Source organism: Conger conger, chromosome 6 (genome assembly GCF_963514075.1).
Source record: "Conger conger chromosome 6, fConCon1.1, whole genome shotgun sequence".
In the NCBI taxonomy this organism is placed as follows: Eukaryota; Metazoa; Chordata; class Actinopteri; order Anguilliformes; family Congridae; genus Conger; species Conger conger.
Genome location: NC_083765.1, coordinates 60,436,517 through 60,456,273, shown reverse-complemented (window position 1 = coordinate 60,456,273; position 19,757 = coordinate 60,436,517). Strand labels below are relative to the sequence as shown.

Genomic DNA, 19,757 nt, shown 5'->3' with positions numbered 1-19,757 from the left:
TAAAATTTTTTTAAAGGTCTTTGGTTGCTACCCTCGTTCTTCAAAAACAAGCGCAGACATATCGACGCGGCGTTCACAGCCTGAAGAAGCCATGGAAGTCATCCCTCACCTTATGATGACACACTGGTTCTCACGGTCGATCATCATGTTTCGGTACATGTTGTCCGCGAGAGCGTAGATGTGTGGTGGGTTCTCATACTGAGCCTGCCATCACAAGAGAGAAAATCAGCTTAGTTTAGTATATCCATTATTAATACAGCCAAACTAAATGAAAATGAAAAGCACATCATTATGAATGGACATAATGAAAGAGTATAACTGAACTTCACCTGAAAACATTACATTAATTTCAAGCTTCAAGCTGTTAGGTAGGGATTTGTAAAGTCAGCCAGTTCTTCAAAATAGACCCCAGGTGTTGTTCCATATATGGGTGGACACAATGTTCAATATTTAATACAATCTGGCAGTAAATTATGTACTCATACTTTTAATCAAGCACTGATCAGATTTTCAATAAGTTGCACTGATTAAATGCCCAGTTCAGGAGCCAAGTCTGCCTTTGCTAGCCAATACCACTTAGAATAGCAGACATGAGCAGGCTGCACTATGAGATGGTGTCCAGGTTTTTCAATGGAAAGGGCAGGTTCCCCTTAGCCTTCAAGCCAAGCAAGGGTGGAGCAAAAACATTATGTGCGCCACACCTAGTGGAGACTACTTACGGATATTCTTTATTACCATGAAAAAGAAACCCATTAAGTAACCTTTTTTTTTTGGGTATGGTAACTGCCACCAATTCTTTCAAGTGGATTAACGTATCCCTGTGCTTGCATTGTGCTGTTGTAGTGAATGGAATAAAACCCATTGTTAATATCTGATAGAAGCCCTGATGTACAGAATAGCTGTCTTAACATTGTTTGTTGACCTATTTTCCTCATATGATCAAAATGGCGGACAGCACCGTTTGTGTTCTTGTGATGTTCCTGGCTGGCCCGTGGGCATTCCTCCAAGAGGTACACACCCAGCCCAGCTCCAGAACTGCAGTGGGGTGCGTTACTCACCGCGCCTTGGTATATCTCCACCTCTTTGTCACCGAAGTACGGCATCTGCTTGAAGGGGTTGATGGAGATGAGCACGGGACCAATGTATGTCTGGCAGGGGACGGGAGTTAAGGTCCACTCCCTCCATGCATGGTGTACTGAGAGATACTGGACTCCCCCTGAGAACACCTACTGTACCATGCCTTCTCACACTCACCATTTATGTGCCTGTTGTGTTAGATCATAATGATGTGCCTGCTCATGTGTGTGTGTGTGTGTGCATGTGTGCGCATGTTTACATTACATTACATTAATGGCATTTTGGCAGACGCTCTTATCCAGAGCGACGTACTGTTGATTACACTACGCAGGAGACAATCCTCCCCTGGAGCAATGCAGGGTTAAGGGCCTTGCTCACGGGCCCAACGGCTGTGCGGATCTTATTGTGGCTACACCGGGATTAAAACCACCGACCTTGTGGTTCCCAGTTATGTACCTTAACCACTATGCTACAGACCGCCCCATGTGTGTGTACACATACTATTGTGTGTGTGGAGTACATATGGAGTACATATGTGTGTGCATGCTTGTGTGTGTGTACATGTGTGTGCATGTGCACAAATGTGTGTGTGTGTGTGTGTGTGTGCGTGCGCATGCGTGTGTGTAGATATGTGTGTGTGTCTCTGTTAGTGAATACATGTATTCAGGGAGGCCTGCATAGCCCCAGTGCAGTGTGCTATTAGCTGGCAGCTCTGATCTTGTTGCTATTCTCACCACAATCAGAGGACTGATTCAGAGTTTGAAACTGTGAGAGCTAAGCTCTTTAAAACTAATACTCTCAACACGCAGGGCCTTTCTAACTACTGAACTGCCACACTTTTCGCATTAAAACAAAACGTCAGCCCAGAAAATGTCAATATAAGACAACTGGACCTATGTTAAGGTCCTAGAATATGTCTTCCTTCAGCGCCACAGCATTTTTTCCTTCAGCAAATATTTAGGTTGTTTTAAAACAAAAAGTAGCAGCCCTAAAGCACTTAATTTTCATGCCAAACATTGTGCAATACAGGATCTTGTTGGGACAGCAAACATGAGGAGCAGGTTTATGCAAAGCAGATTCCAGACATGAACAAGACGTGAACTCTGACAAAAGTGGACTTCCCATTGCTACTTTTTCAACCAAGTAACCACGAAAACACCCAACAAATACCGTAAACAAACAGCCCCAAACCATTTGTACAATGAAAAATCAAAAAATTGAAGGATTTGAAGGATTAATTGATGGATTAATATATAAGCAGTCATGTGGAAATGTTTAAAATCTGTCCGCACAATGACTGTACCTCATTGCGTGAGGGGAAACTTCCCCCACACTAAACCCCTACCATTGTCAAGCACAATAAAAGCACCAAAGTCCCCCTCTCACTCCCCCTGTCCTGGTAGAGGGGGAGTGGGTCATGCGGGAGGTACATGCAGGAAACTCCTGTTGAGAAGAAATCAGGGAGGCTTGCTACCAGAGGAGGAAAGTTCAGGGGTCAAAAAGTAAAAGTCCTGCCATGTGTATAAACTTCGCCAGTGGATTTCACTAACTAATTCTACCTCCTGGCTGAAGATACTGTATGTACCAATTAGCAAATCCAGGTGAACAAAATACACTACGAACTGGACGTCCTTAAAATGTGCTTAATTTCTACTTAATTTGCCTGTGAAAGCATGCAATGTCCCTTAAATTAAATAAATTGGCCTTATTTTTTACCTGGACCCCTTAATTTCATGCCAAGGTGAGAACCCCTTAATTATGACAGTAAAGGAAAAAACCCTTAATCTTACAATCAAGGTGTATTTCAGGTGCTGGACACCTTATAATGTACTTACTTTACCCCTCCATGGGAATAAGGAACATTTTAAGGGTTATTAATTGACAAGTTCAGTAGTTTTTCCCCTTTAAAAAGTCTTAGAGTGTGCATATTTGCATATAAAATTTTTTTTTAACAAAATAGCTCACTTTTTAAGGTGGAACATTAAGGGGTTTAAGGTGCACAATTAAGGGGTCTGCTTTTCTAGTGATAATGAGGAGGACTTGGATTGTCCACTTCTGCTTGAGATTGCTGCTGCTGCGTGTCTAAAGAACAAAAAGGATACGAAAATGTAATCGTCCATGTATCTCTTCTTGAGGTTCTCCACGATGGCGTCTTCGTTGATCTTGGTCAGCAGCACCATGTCGTCCACGCCGCTGTGCTTGACGTTGTGGCTCTGCCAGTGGTACCGATGGTGCCCTTTGCTCCCCTGAAACCACAGACACAAGCCATGTTTACCCTGCCTGAAAGACGCTCACACTTCAGCCTGTATGAGTTCGCCAAAGACAGAAACCGTTTTTTGTATCTGAAGGGGGGCCTGCCTAAAGCAAGTTTTTAAAAAATTTGACTAAAATCTTATAAACACCTAAAATAATTTAAAGCAATTACACAGTTCAGACCTAACAAACTAGGATCAATTAAATGGCAAGTAACAATGAAAACCAGGGCCATCAAATCTGGTTTTTATTCCTCCCAGGTACTTGAATGAACAATTAGTGCTACTGGTCAGACTGTCTTCACACCTGACTACCTGACGGTAAAGGGAGGGTGGAAAACCTGCAGTTCTCGGCCCTCGAGGTGATTTGATGACCCCTGCTATAGGCCCTGTAGGCCTTTAGAGCCAGAGCCAGCCCCACCGGGCCTACAGGGAGCGGCTCAGCTCATCTGGTTCTAATGTGCGCTGCAGTGAGCGGGTAACAGCGCGGCCCAGGAGAAAAGCGTTCTGGACAGAGCTTCCTCATGGGCGGCCTTTCATCTGGAGCTCCTGGCCGGCGGGCCGAAGCGGCTCTCCTTGGCTCTCGCGGATGTCAAGCTGTTTTCTGACCTCGGCGGTGAGTCACTCCGCACAGGGCTGCAGGCCTCATGCTGCCGGTAGCTCTTTTGAAGCTGTGCCCTGACGTCTCTCTCTCTCTCTATCTCTCTCTCTCTCGTGCTCTCTCTCTCCCGCTCCCTCCAGACCGTGCCTTGGCCGTCCATCAGGAGCTGTGAGTCAGTGACAGCTGGCTACTGTTGGAGAGCGGGGCAGCGAGCCGTCACTCTCTCCTGGACTCGGCTCGCGAAAGAAGAACCGCGCCGTCACCGCTTCAGAACCTCAGCCAATCGCAGGAAATCGCTTCACACCGCTTAATGCTAAAATGCCTCTCCAGCCCGCATGGACAGAAGACATGTTGGACAGAACTGCCATCTCCAGCGGGTGGTCAGGAACCACCGCGGGGCTGCTAGGGGGCTTGAGGCCGGAGTAATTGTGGAGTAATTTGTGGAGTCTAATTTAACTTTCCCTGCCCTATTCCCTGTTTATAATGCTGTTTGTTTTAACATACATTAAAAAGGCAGCAACATTTCAGACAACAGTCAATAAAGTCAATGTGTTTGCCTATTAAATCGGTTTGGAAAGATTAAGATAGATGACGCACGTATATAAGAATACACTGATGGCGAACGGCCCACAAAGACTGTGACTACATCACATATTGGGAATATCTGCGTTGAGGACACATTGTCACTGTGAGATGTGTGCACAGGAGGGGTAGGAAAAGGAGCTTTGTGATTTTCTGTCCCCACAGTGTGATGCCTCTCTGCTTTGAGGTCATGGAATGCTTTGACACCGCTTATAGGACACAATTCAGGTTCCCAGGAGAAAAGTTTTAACTTCTCTGCATTTCAAAAGCCAAGGAATGCTTTTCAAATTTTTTATCAGTGTGTCAGGCAAAAATAATGTATGCAGTCATACCTGGAACTCCCATCAACTTGTGATTGTAAAAATACTATAAAAGCACTGTACAGTACAGCAGGAAAGTAATCGCGTGGTGAAGTGTGGACACTGCAAACAGTTACGGTCTTAACAAGCATGTTAGTCTTGTAATGACTTAAGATCTAATTTTTTCACTCAAGGAGAAAATATTAGCTTGTTTTTATGTTTGCTTGACAAAGGAAATGTTGTCATTCAATTGGCAAATCTTGAAGTGAAATTGTATTCTTGAAATGACTCAAACCGTCTTTCATCATTGGCAATATTTTCATCTAGATTTTAAGCCTCAATATAAGACTAAAATTATTGTTCTTTTTTAGAGGACCTAAAGGAAAAAATGCTGAGAAGAGTGGACGCATTTGACTGACTTACAGTTGGCAGCAAAAAATTACCCAAAACCTGAGCAAATTTGCCACAATTAACTTTCACAAGGGCGGTTATGTGTTCTTATACCAAGGGACTAAACAGCCTTTACAGACTGGGTCCTAGCATGGAGCCCAGGGGGAGGAATGCTAACTGCCTCAGCCTCCGCCCCTCACACTGCTTTTATTCACTGGGCATGTCGTAAATTACCGCTTGATTAATTCTCCAGAAGGTATCCATTATCATGTTTTACAGCTTGCTTTTTAGAAAACAAAAAAAAAGAACAGAGAAGTTTGCCTTGTTCTCGTACTGTGAGGCTACATGGGGTGCCATCTCAGTGATGTAATGCTTGGGGATCCAGGGAGCACCGCAATGGTGCAATGACTACAAAGAAGCAAGCCCATAGAGAACAGTCGACTGCACGCACCTATGGGGTCCGCGTCTGGAGAGTGTGTTTGTTGTTCCTGGTGAAGAACGCTCTTGATACCCATGATAGAATCCACTCATTTCCCCCCTCACATCATAATGCTCCTAGGTGTGGACTCTTGAATGCATTGTGGGAAGGACCTAATCACTTTCACATGCACATAAAGCTGGGTATACACCGTGCAATTTGTGTCAACATTTTGCAGTCGCTGACAAAATGAGAATTATTTCGCCGTTAGCCAAAATCGGCCATCATGTACCAATCGTAAAAGACAGCCAATATCGCACAGTGTACGGCTAGCATTAGTCTGCATGCACCACAGTGGAGGCCACAGAAGTCATTGCTGTTAGCCAGGACAGAAGGACACACTATGGCAGGGATCCCATACAATAAGTCACCACTGCTCCTCTCACTCTGTAATGATGGCATGGTGCACACTGCACAATCAGCTCAGGGACATTTGGCAGGGCACAAAATGGCTGCGCAGTGTTTGCGGATCACAGGGGACTGTATTATGAGCGGTCCAGATATTTGCAGATGTCTAGAACCTATAGAGGGGGAGTGCAGGTTTTTAACAGCACAAGTAGCCCTGTTTTCAGGGGTTAACGCAGGTTTACTCTGGGAAAACAGAACCAGATATAAATAGGACCGGTTCAATATTAAATATTTACCCACGGCTATGGGCAAACACCGCTTGTGAATCACCTGGTTACCAATAAGTAGTCCTCCCGCTAACGTGCTAACCCCAGCTGTTAGACAAACAGCTGGGGGAGAGCTAGTGCGTGTCTGTAATAATGAGGTCTAAAGGGCACATCGCTCTGCTCGGAGACTCCTCAGAGGAGTAAACAATAACATCGTCACCATGGAGCTACCAGAGGCTTACCCAGTCACAGTTTTACAGGGCCAATAGCAGGGCTGAATGACAGTGTGGGGCGCTTCACAGCATCGCTAAGGTGCAGAGCTCTGCTGGGTTTTTGACATCTCGTATTAACGACCATTCCGATCATAAAATAGCACACATACAGTAAAGCAGCATTTACAGAAACTTTACAGTGTATTTGGAGTCTGGTTAAACTGCACTGCACAAAAGTGATTGATTCAGTGTTTTAGGCTCGTAATAAAGATCTTTCCATCAAGTAAAAAAGATTAGCTTATTTTAATAGGTCATGCTTGTTTGACAACTGAAATTGTCTTATTCCATTGACAAATCTTGAAATGAGTCAAACTGTCTTACCATAATGCCAATATTTTGTCTTTTTTAGCAAGAAAGTAAAAAAAAAAAAAAGTATATCACTATTGAAAGTGGCATTTTACCGACTTCTGGGACAACACTACAAAATAATTTTAAAGGTAGACTTCATTATAATTAAGTCAACTTTTTACAATTTTTTGCAGTGCTGTCCCAGAAGTTGGTAAAATGCCACTTTCAATATTCCATCTGACGACATTGGGAGAAATTTCGGGAACGGCCCATATCCATAGGCCGACATCCCCTTCATGCAAATACCATTCCCATATATGGAGAGAGCCAAGCCAAGCTCAGGGCACAGGAAATGGCTGGGTTTGATTCAGTCACACAAGGGGAACAGTCTCCTCTGTTCGCTTTCTCTCTTTTTTGGGCTTTATATGAAACCTGCAATCTGTGGAAGCCCCCCCCTCAAATTTCCTGTACCATGCTACCAGAGTTAAAAAATATTTTAAACATCATATTGCTGTACTGCATGTCTGTACTCTGTACTGCATTACAGTAAATGAATGCCTGCACATATGAATGGAAAGAATTAATGAAATAAGTATGAATTCATCTGTGATTTTTCCCTCATTCAGTCCTAAACTAAAATAAATCTAGTAGCAAGATGAAATTAGAAATAATAAAATGTTAAAATAAAAAGAAGATATGGCTGCTGGATGATGGCTCATTCAGTTACATTACAGTTACTTAGCAGACACTTTCATACAAAGCGACTCACAGTCGATAAGACTAAGCAGGGCATCATGCTGGGGTACATTGATGATACTTGTGGCCTCGGATTGAATCTAGACTGTGCCAGTGCCAACTGTGGCCAGTAGATCCATAAGGCGACACGCTGGTTCCCAACTGCTCGATCAGGCCCCATGGACTGCATGCTAAAGCTGAAGCTGCATATGAAAGGTCCTCCTCTGACTCCACTCCGTACAAGCTGTAGTCTGCCGTGTGTGAAGAAGCAGCTGGGGACACCATGTGTTTCGGTGGAGAACCGTGGATGTCTACACTCTCCCGAACCGGCAGTGGGGTTCATGCATGTATACAGCTGCGGTGGCAGATGATATGCTGTTCCAATTTGGGGTGGGAATTGTATATGCTCAGCCTCACGTTGGGTGCCAAATTTGTATTTATTTTTTAAAAATTCTATTTTTAACCAGTATAGGGCCAAGACACAGTTTCAATATTCCCTCCACCTTCAGCTGTGTGGCGTCTTGGCTAACTCATTGTGGTTTGGCCGTGAGACCAGCCAAGACTTCAGAGGGTTATTAACAAACTGAGACTCGACTCATTACAGCAGCACCAGTTTAAACAGCACCAGACTGACTCACTTTTGCACACAGACAGGATCAGCTCTGAAAAAGGACATTTACTGCATAGACTTCAGCTAAGCAGTCCCTAATATCCATGCTTTTCTTGCTTTTATAGTCCACTTAGATGAAATGGTATCATTGCTTGCATAACACTGGGTAGTTAATGTCACCAAAGATTTGTATAGGCACAGCGGGCGTTTGAGTCCATCCACTGAGGAATGTACGCATTTCTATAAGCTTTAATTCCCAAATCAGAGTGTCCTGAAATTAAGTGGGATGGCGTTGTCCGTTTCAGGATCTTCAATCTTACGACTGAGCCAGGTACCCTCCCTCGCCACCACCAACCACCAATCAGCCCTAACCTACAATCCGTCTGCAGACCACAAGTTAACACTTCCTGTGTCCTTGTTCTGGTCACAGGGAAGACAGACAACACTTGAATCAGCATTGACCCTTGACCCCACACAACTGCAGTGAATTTATGGTGGGTCCAGAGCAACCCCCCCCCCATCAACTTAAGCCTCGATCTCTCATCTCTGGAAAGGAATGCAGCAGTTTTGTATTTGGATCCAAATTGCAACTTTACACCGGGGATGGGTTATGGAGCTTTGGGGCAGGGGAGGAACATTTTAAACAAAACCTCCCACCTGGATTATATTACTGCTACAGAATAAACGCTGAGTCAGCAGCTTCACAAACCACATCTGTAGGAGAGCCGTACCAGGGCCCGGTGCTGACCGATGACCAAACTCTACCAAAAGAAACATAAGCCTATTGAATATAATAACCATCGAAATGCATAAAACAGCAAGCAGACTTCTGCAGCACAGCGCTGCGGCCCCTCAGGGACAATAACACAGGAAGAACAATGATTCAGTAGTGGCTCTGGACTCCGGAGATGACTCAGCTGGATGGGATATTCATTAAGGATCAAACTGCACCCCAGACAACAACCCCTCACTGCTCTCCCTGTCGTCCTGGAAACTTTGAGAGAGGGGGGAGGTCAGGTGTCGGTCGAGGAGCCGCGCGGGGTCCGTTCATATCTCTGTTGTGTCGTGACGTATCGTGACGGGTGGCATTTTGACTGCTGTAGAAGTTCTAAAGCACACATTCAGAACTTAGCGTTCCTACTGTGGCCAAAAAGAGAAGCCATTTGTGAAAAAATCATTTAGTAGTTTTGCCCAGCTCAGGTAAGGTCTTAGCAGTGTATCCAGATATACAATCTAGCCATAATGGAACATGAAAATAATAATAATAATAATAACAATAATAATAATAATAATAATAATAATAAGGTGGTTGCATCGCCACCCTCGCAGCAAAGTTCAAATTTAGTTTCAAACCACTTCCTATGTGCAGTCACTTTTTAGCGTACACTTTATATAACTGTAGTCTTAGTGCCTGATTACTAGTCTACAGCAATCAAAATGTGACAGGTCACGATACACCAGTAGGAAAGACCTCTCGGGTTCTCGGCCCAAGATGGCCTGGTACTGAGAGCACCATGGCAGCCAATTTTTACAATCTACCCCCATCCCGGAAACGTCCCCTGACTCAGACACATCACCACATCACCGTGGGAAGTCTAAAGGCTTCGGACATCGGCTGGACCCATCAGAATAATGAAAGCCCTACTAACCCAAGGCTATCAGCTTTATTAGCCATTAACTCTGTTGCACTGGTTCTTTTGCCATTGTCTTTTTTGTTATTACTTCACTAATGGAATAATGTGTCATAAAATATGTAAAGAAACAAAATCCGCAAAAAGAGGGGCAAGTTGGAATGAAACACAACACCCTGTAGCTCAGCCAGCAACATTACTACCATCAGGTGTGAGGGTACTTTCAGGTAACCATGAGTCAGTCATTTGATATATGATATATAACAGAAGCGATTAAGATGAAATAAAGCATCAAGCAAGCTAACCTCCAAGGGCCCTGGGGCATTAGCACTGCAGGTGAGGCTATGTCTCAGATAAGAGCGGAAAAGGCGCAAGTAAGAGGTACAGAAAGAGAAGGGTGTAGCTTCAGAAAGTGAGACTGGGATTTGGAAACCTGGGGAAACTATCTAAACCCCCCTTTCTCTCGCTTTCTCTCTCTCTGCCTCCCTCCCTCACTCTCTCTCCTTAACAAGCACGGAATCTGACAGAAAAATAAAAACACCGCAAAAACCAGGCCCACAACCCACCCCTGTGAGAAAGATTGCTTCCGAAAGCATAATTTTAAGGCCGGATATTGTTCGTGAAACAAGACGTCAGCGACGTCAGCATACACAGGCCTGCTCTGAAAATGTATGCCAAAAAGGTCAAGTAAGACTAAGTACAGGCCTTGTGTACAGTATGGGACTCATAGACTCCAACACCGTTACTTTTCTCCACACTGAAATGTAAATGACAGGCCATACTGTATGAGAGAGGCTCCCATTCATGAGCACGGTTTCCGGGACAACGCAGTGGCCCCGTTCCTTCATCTGGAGTTGGGTTTCGCTCCCACACCTCAGCAGGAAGTGAGCACATGCACACCCTTATTTCAGCAGGAAGTGAGCACATGCACACCCTTATCTCAGCAGGAAGTGAGCACATGCACACCCTTATTTCAGCAGGAAGTGAGCACATGCACACACATTTTGGCACAAAGCCTGGATTATATCAATATTAATGCTCAACTTTGACTCACAAGTTTTTTTTATTCGCCAAAATAAATGAACAAAACCTTTTAACGTTTAAAAAATGTAGCTACATTTTAAGTCCCCCTGGATACCAGCATTTGCCAAATAAAAGTAATTTAATGAAATATAAGTCATCATTTTTGCATTGAAAAAAGAGCTATGGGCCAAAGTGAAAGATAAATGTTGATAGAGTCTAGACCAAGGACTTCACTTGTGTGTCTCAGACCCCCAGCTCCAGTGAGCTCAACTCTGACTACTTTCCGTAACTGTTAAGATGTTAAGGTTTGTGATCATATTCCAACATTAAACTGTAATTCCTCACTATGAGTGTTTTGCTTAAATTTGTTCCACCTGTATATAAACATTGCTAGCCTATGACAACCACCATACTTTCATTGACACCAATGAAGTTACAATACCAGCAATAATACACAGGAAAGCACAGCTATTTGATTACAAAATTTGATTTCCCTTGCAATGTTCATTCCCATATGCATGTTAGCATCTTCTGTTTATTTTGTATATTGTTTATTGCATTGAGCCTTTTGTAAACATCCCCTTTTCTTTATGTCAAACAAAAAAATATCTATGAATACATTTTCATGTGTGGTCTTTGTGTCATGCTCCAAAACTTGCAACTGCAATTGAACAAAGACGCCAGCCACAGTACATCTGCCAATCTGCTGGGCTTGTTTGCACAGAATATATTACCACATCTAATAATGTTTTCATAGGATTCATATGATAGCCAACGTCATTTCAGCGGTTGAACCTTAAGGCTAAATCATATATCGGCTCAACTGGAAAGTTTGACAGAGATGCCATCTTGAAACCGAGAATCAAACTGTTCATTGAAACCCTTTGAGGGGATAGAATTTGCTCCACTTGGGCAGTGTGGGGAAAAACATACCGCACAGTCATTAATGCGTGGTGTTCTTTGGCGGTTTCGAAGAGAGTCATGGTGAAAGCAGCTCATGACTGCAGCTGAGGGTAACGTGAGAGGTTTGAGACGGTGAGTCAACCGCTCTCGGGCACACCGGCCTCCCCTCATTACTATGTGAGCTAATGGTAATTTGCTAATTTAACGAGGCTTCGCTTCCAGGGAGAAAGTCCACGGCCATGGAAAGAGATCAACGGTCCCGATACTGCACAGGCAGCGGGGTTTCGGGTTTCAGGTTTCAGTCCAGGAGTCCGCTCTTGGAGGGAGATAATTGGCCATTAAGTGACATACTGTACGTAAAAAGGGCCACCCAACACTGGACATCATGTTTTTGTATGTAAATGAGCTCATTTAAAATTAAAATTAAAAAATCCATAAAGGGAAACACAAAATGTGTCTAGCTTGTTAGCTTATGTAAAAAAGAATGCACAATTTTTTAAAAAATTATAATCAAAATAAAGGAAACCTTACATGTCACACAAATGAGCTTTTAACAGTCACTAAAAGCATCCTTGTTCAGTACATGCATTAAATAACACTCCTCAGTTTTCTCCTCAGGTTCCAGGTTAATGTGGGGAAAAGGGACACAGATATGGTAAAGATATGTTTAGGTGGCTAAAGGAACACAGGCCTCATTCAGACACGGAGAGAAACCCAGGAGATGGCAGTGCATTTTCTATGAGAGTGGGACAGAGTGCCCTTTCATGTTCACTGCTCTAGTGAGACAGGTATACAGCAGACAGGGTAACAGATAGAGAAGAGGCCACACCCACAGATAAAAAAGTGAGATGGTAGGGCATCGGAAGATAGCGAGAGTCCGCTGTGCTACAGACTGCACTCTGGCCATGGATGTGCGTCCATTTTGAGAAAGCTCAGTGAATAACAGTGAGACAGGCTCCACCTCAGTCTATTAGACCACAGACCTGGGCTGTGCTTGCTTTCTCACACGACTGCATCTATTATAGTAGTCCTTGCTGCTTTTATGCTTCATTACTGCCATAGACAGAGCCCAAGACCTACACAGATTACCTGCTCTAAGCGAATGACAGACATACAACATAACAACATAAGGCCCATTTAAACAATATTTTATGAATGATTAAACTTACAACTGATTTAAACAGATACTGACACTCAACAAAAACAAGCAGAAAAGGAAGGCTAAATCAGCCACACACGTAAAAGTAAAAAGCAGCATAATCTGAAAGTCAGCCCGTAATTTTGAAGTGGGGGAATGTTCTTAAAACGACAGGAAGAAACGCACTTCAAAACCAACATCAGGCCAGTCAGAGCCTTACTCACTGCCTACGGGAAAACTGTTTTGGCAGGACACCAAGAACGCCACAACTCACATCTGAGTTCCCGGTAATGCCTAGCCAGTCATCGCTGACACCCTCTTCTGAAAGAATTCCTCATCTCCACATCAGGTAGACGTGTTGACATTTGCCAAAGAGCCCTGCAAAGAATCTTCTGACCTAGAGGGCAATCTTGTTCCCTGAAATCTTTCTTTCCCTGCAGAGGTGCTCAAGCAATTCAACTAGTCGACTAGACTAACAGACATTTTGAGATTTTCTTTCAGGAGTGACTGCAGCAGTGAAGCACAGGTGAGCAACAGTGTTGTGACTGTGGCCACTTGGGATTCTCGAGTTGCTGCACATCTTGAGTTCATAGGACACAGCACAAGCACAAATATTTACATTCCCAAAAAGTTTATACAACAACATGAGTTTTAGCTTGGGTCAAATTACGCATGTCTGTCTAAGCAGGGAACGCAAGCGAATGACAAGCTCCTTAAATCAACATCGACTCACTCTCTGCAACATGAAATAATAAAGACAGGTACGAGATCCAGCCTCTGTCATTTCCACCTGTCCTGTCTCGTGAGCCAGATCGGCAGTGAAACATCACTTTTCACACTTCTGAAGGGGCTTTGTGGCTCCACACAATAGCAGGCCGGATGCCGCACTAATGGCCATTACTCCCCGTACCCTTTACCGCCCGCCTACTGCCCGGCAGGAAGTGGACTCCCTGGGGAGCGGGCTGGGGTGATGAATAATAAGACGGTACAAAAAAAAAAGGACATATGGCAATTTCTCAGCAAGAAACCATTATGTGGCCAAAGTGCATTATTTGCAGTGTGTTATTTTAGCACGATATGTTTAGCTACATGGCATCCTCTGCACTGACGTCTTAGTTCTGAATCAGCTAAAGAAAACATGGCTAGATTTGCTTGTGTTATGGCTAACTAATCTGCTTTATCTAATTTCAATACATACTTTAAAACTATCTACACTATATGCATGCTTTTTTTTTTACCACCAGTCATTATAGCCAGTTCTCACTAGTTATTGAAACTGTGTTCATGCAAGCAGAGCCAGTATCATCATACAAATTGTTTTCAAATATGACAATGCCCTTCATCAACCTATACAATCTATACCAGCACATAGACCTGATGGTATAGACATGAACCACAGTACATATTCCACATCACTGATGTCCATTTCTTTCAGAATGTCGGCCAGACCAAATTAATCAAATGTGTCAACTCAGTCCATGATTTCTGACTGCTTGAATCCATTCAATGCCTGGGGCTTTAGATTTTAGGCCCATGGGGCCAATGTGATCATTGAAAATGAGATGATGAGAAAGGGATGCAGGCATGAACTTTCACCCGTCTACTTTGATATGCACTAAACAGAATACCATGCAAATGGAAGGGAAATCAGCTTTAGAGATCAGCTCGTTCACTCTCAGGAGCGAGAACAGGTGTGGAAGCAAAGCCTTCTACACCGGCCTCCAGCTCTCAAGGAAAAAATAACTAGCCAGAAAAAGCAAGCAAGCAGCACATATTGTAAAGCATTAAATTCCCAAGATTAGAAAGGGGCAGACAATGTGAAGCCATGTGGATGCCAGGGCACTACAAACGATGAATACAAGGTGAGTCAAAACACTGGCCATAAAACACACAAATGTTCACGAGAAAAATGAGATTACCGCTACGTAGCAAGGTCCGCTCAGAGCTAAATAATATGTTTGGGTCTTATTATTATTATTATTATTATTATTATTATTAATAATCACAAATGCTGACATTAAGAACAATGCACTATAAAGTCAAAACACTGGCCTTGCCATTTTATTCCCTATAATGCACAAATGTCCGAGAGCAAAAGAAAAATAAGAAAAAATAACCCTCACTCAAAGCAAAATAATATGTTCGGGTTCTTATTACGATTTTAAAAAATAGCACAAATTCTTGCATTAAGAACTGCAGAGGGAATTAAATAACACATAGAACAATGACAAGTACTAAAACAAGAACAGTCATGCATATTAAGCGGATAAAATAAAATCTGCTCTATACAACTAATCGCCAAGTTACTTGGCTGTGCCTGCTTCTGTACATCCCTGTGCTGGACCTGGCTGTACAAGAAGGCTCAAACCCACAGAGGGAAAACCAGGGGCAACCTTCCAGGAGCCATAGCAACAGTAGGTCTGGGCCCTGCAGCCGCTCAAGGTTGCAGAGACTAGGGCAAACCCGGCCGCCATATCAAAAACAACCAGAAAAGAGGCATCTCTGAATCACAAGTTTGAAGGTATTTGATCATATTTGGCTTCTCAATGGTAATGAAGATGCTCAAGAAGTAGTTCATATCCTACCATTGTGAGCTATTGCCTTAGCTCCGAGGAAAAGACTGAAAACTTCATTTGCGTTCAGATTGAAGACCTTTGACCCCGCACGCGATGACGAGGCACATGCGCAGGTTTCTGCTCCGCGATTGGCCGCTGGCTCTGACTGGGGCGTCGTCGACCTTGCAGGAGTTTCGGTGCGGAGAGCCAACTCGGGGGCAAAACAAACAGAGCGAACACCAGGGCTTCACATCTGTAATGAGTAACCCAACTGCCGTTTGGCCGGCAACAGCGATCAGTTATTTATCTGTCGTGCAGCTGGACGAGCCCCCCAGCACTAAGCCACTTGATACTGGCGGGGGGGCAAGAGGAGGGGTGTTGGCACGCACATCTGTGACTTTCTGCAAACACGGCTCTGCTTCCACCTGGTCTCACTGTACAGGGAGCGTGGAACCGGATCTATAGGACTTGCAGGGAAAGAGGTCAGAACGCTAAGGGTCCTTTCACCGTTTGATTTAGCATTTGGGGGAAAGAAGTAGTAAACCATTTGTCATGACACGCTTTCGCTACATCTGTGAGGTCCCACTCCCGGCCCAAATAGTGTCGCAGTGTGCCAAGAGTGTGGAAGCCACACGCAGTGCTCTCTGGTGCGTTACGCTGACTCCTCAACATCAGCGGCAGTGCGGGCACAGCCCCACAAGCGCCGCTTGTAGCAGCTCTGTTTTATTCAATTGCTAAAAGATGGGTTGTGTTAGCAGCCGAGATCTTTCAGGGTCAAACAAACTGCAGACATTTACGTCAAGGTTTCATGGGGCATTTTTTCAGGGTTTTGGCCGTGTATCGTTAAGAGAAGGCAATATGCGTTACCCATTTCTGAAGGACAAATCATCAGTCCTGGATATTGATTATTTTCAGATAAAAACAGGTTCCTGAGATGTGTATGCCTTCGCCTTGAAGCACATTTCTGTGTTATTCCCCTCAGACAGCCCTTGTGATCAAAGGACTGGCCCCATTTTCACCGACTCCCTTTTGAAGAGGAAATAACAGCAGTGTTCGAGCAGCCTTTTCCCCCAGATAGAGAAGCCTTAGGCCTCAGAGCTTAGCTCACACATTCCCACAAGTCACCTCGCAAATGAGCCAATGGGACCAAGCTTCATTTTTGAGGCTTGTTTCCTGGTCTTGTTGAGAGATGCTACACCCTAGCGCCACTGCGGTCGGCTACATGAGAGTTGTTTCAGCCACTTTCAATACACAATCAATGGTAACAATGCGGCAAAAATACAAATACAGGAAAATGCAGTCAAACCCAGGCAATGGGTGTTTTTTCATCAGCTAACGTCTTACTGTACAGTATCTGGCTCCAAATTATACAACATGGCAGTGCCTGAAAACCTTTTCACAAGCCCATGGATAGTCAGTGGGTGACATAACCAGCACTTGGTCCATATTTTTTCTACAGTCTATGAGCTGGAACCAGCCTTCCTCTGCCAAAAGCACTGCTGGCAGTTTATGCTTAAGTAATCTTTTGATAATTGCAATGCTAGCAAACACAAAAAACACACACCTTCAAACTCAAAGATATTGGCATGATGAGCGAAAACCCTCTCCTGTAATCCATACCAGAAGATTTATAATCCAACACAAGACAGAGGAGGATTTCAGGCGAAGACCTTATAATAAAGGGACACATGGTCAAGATTATCATGATGTGAAAACAAATGTGCAAAGCAAGCTCTTTTTAATTAAACTTGGCAGGGCACGAATGATGACACAGCACACAGCCTGACAAGCAAGAAAGGTCAAGGCAAGGTCTCTTGTCACAAAACTAATTAGAAAACTTAAAGAAAATATTTATAGTAATCAGTTATGTTTAATGCTTTTCTTTGACTTATTTTGTCTGAATAACACTACAGGATAATCAGAAAACCATCTGCAGCAGCAGGTGCTGAGAACAACCCAAACTGGCCTCAGAATGCCCCAAGATAATTACATTGCAAAAAGTGAAATTAATGTTTGCTTGACAAGTGACTTTCTTATTGCATTGGCAAATCTAGAGATGAGATTTTCTAGACAAGTGAAATTCTTATTCCATTGGCAAATCTTGAAATGAGTCAAACTGTCTTACCTCATTGGCAATATATTAGTCTTATTTAGCAAAAAAGTAAAATAAATAAGTCTGATAAGTGATTTTAAGTCTCAATATAAAATTTAAATACTTGTTATTTTAGTTTTGTAAGAACAACACATTCCAGAAAGCAGAGTGAAGGGCTGCTAGCCACACAGTACAGGATGTTTCCTGACTTGCCATCAATTCCAGAGAAAGCCAGAATCTCTGCTGAGACCCACAGGGCATTTTACACATGTAGAGAGGATTTGAAAAGAGCTGGCCGCGTGAGATCCATTAGTGAGGGCGAGCGGTTTATCGGTCAGGAGCCCACGACCTAATGGTTTCCCCAGCCGTACAGAAGCCCTCGACAGGTCCGCTTGAAAGAGCAAGCTCACATTCCTGTGCTCTCTCACTCACACTCTTTTCTCTATTTCTAGTGTTGTGTGTGTCTGCGTGTTTGCATGTATGCATCTCTCTCTATCTCTCTCTCCCTCTCCCTCCCTCACTCTCTCTCCCACATGCTGTAGAAAATGAATTGCAGACTCTGAATTCATTCGGATGGGGGGGGTTACTATGCGTGCACCTCCCAAAAGGAGCTGGTAATGCAGAACATATGCTGTCATACTGACCTACTATTCAACATCTGGCAGAAAGGCAGTCTGTGACTGATGCTACCGTCTGCTGCTCCAGACAGACTGAGACGAAGTCCTTTACACAAAACCCAAATATTGGAGTACCCTTTTTAAGGTCATAATATGCCCACGAAGCCCTGCAGAGTCTGGGAAGGCTGTATTTGTATCGCAATGATTCATCCCATTAATTATTTTTCCTTTCCAGGACACCACAGTGCTATGGAACGTAGCAGAAAATGGTAAAAGGGTGTTTTTTGGCAGTTTGTTTGGATTTTCTGGCCTCTATGCAGTATATGGCCATTAGCAAATTAATTCTTAATGGGTTTCAGAGGTACAGCATGAATATCCAAATATGTCTGGTTCTTAAACGTTGTGCTCAATCTCACCTATGACAACATATGGCTAATTTCAATATAAAAAATTTCAAAATGACATGTAAGGAACTAGTCATACAGATAACAGCCAATAATTGCACTCTGTACTATATCAATATTTGTTATATTTAGGTACAGAAAGATAATGAGATCATAATCGATGGTTTTGGGAGGAATGAGCTTTAATTATCATCAAAACAAAAAAACGAAATCTTTCCCAGTTAATTTAAAACTAAAATTAGGACTCATTGTTAGCACACCCACATAAAACTGCAGCTCGTATATCCACACTCCTTAATGTTAATACCATAACAGACTGGCAGCAGGGGTGGGCTCAATATGTAACGTGCTAAGCAGCATTTTAAAGAGGTACCGATGATCTAGGGCTGTTTGAAATACATATCCACAACCTCTAACAATAGAATTCATTGCCAAATGGCACTAAGGTTCGCAAAATGTGTTGACTGATCCGACCTTAGGATACGATAATGACCACGCAAGACAAAGCCGGTGTAACTGAGGAGGATAAGAGAGCCTCTTTTCTCACTTTCAATGGACATGGAAGAGTGTAGGGAGCCAGCACACTTTCACTGATTCACAGTCACGTACCTCAGCCACTATGCTACAGGCTGCCCCTCACATCTGCACCTCTACAGGGCGCCTTTTGCTCCTGGCCTCACAAACAATCAGAGAAGGGGGCGTGAGCAGTATAGCAGAAGTGGTTTAATACTGACGGCTCTACACCAGCTGTGACAAGTGCACTGCTTAAACCCCGTACCACTCCCACCAGCCTCAGGTAGCCAGGAGCGCTTCTGCTGCTTTGCTTTATCAAACTGTTTGAATCATCATGATGAGTCCGTGCCTGCATGTGCGGCCTTACATAAATGGCATTTGCACTTTTCTCTGGTGGCAAACCAGTTCTGCAGGCTACATATTTCCCCCCATTTAGGCTTTCGCACAGCAGGGGCGAGACTGCAGTGGAACAGGATTTACCCGTTCCTCCGAGAAAGAGGGAATGTGTGAAATGCAGAGATATGGAGGGAGATACAGAAAAGGCCGGTATAAAAACTATGGTTGTTAATAACAAGCAAATCAGACACACTCGCTCCAGAGAAGGCTGATGTGGTTTAACAACAAAAATAGTGGCATAACTATAACAAAACGGATAGAATTACTATAACCCGCGAGATGTGACA

At 43.6% G+C, this 19,757-nt stretch overlaps 1 protein-coding gene across 2 annotated transcripts in view; it reads right to left on the bottom strand.

Annotated features, from left to right (window-relative positions):
• The window catches only part of LOC133130802 (unconventional myosin-Ie-like), a 63,627-nt gene that overhangs the window by 42,037 nt on the left and 1,833 nt on the right, over nucleotides 1-19,757 (bottom strand). For both annotated transcript variants that reach the window (XM_061245651.1, XM_061245652.1), the window contains exons 2-4: nucleotides 3,180-3,323; nucleotides 1,059-1,148; nucleotides 110-204 (exon numbers count right to left, since the gene is read on the bottom strand). In XM_061245651.1, coding sequence (XP_061101635.1) covers nucleotides 110-204; nucleotides 1,059-1,148; nucleotides 3,180-3,323 — 329 coding nt within the window. The remainder of the gene's footprint in view (nucleotides 1-109; nucleotides 205-1,058; nucleotides 1,149-3,179; nucleotides 3,324-19,757) is intronic.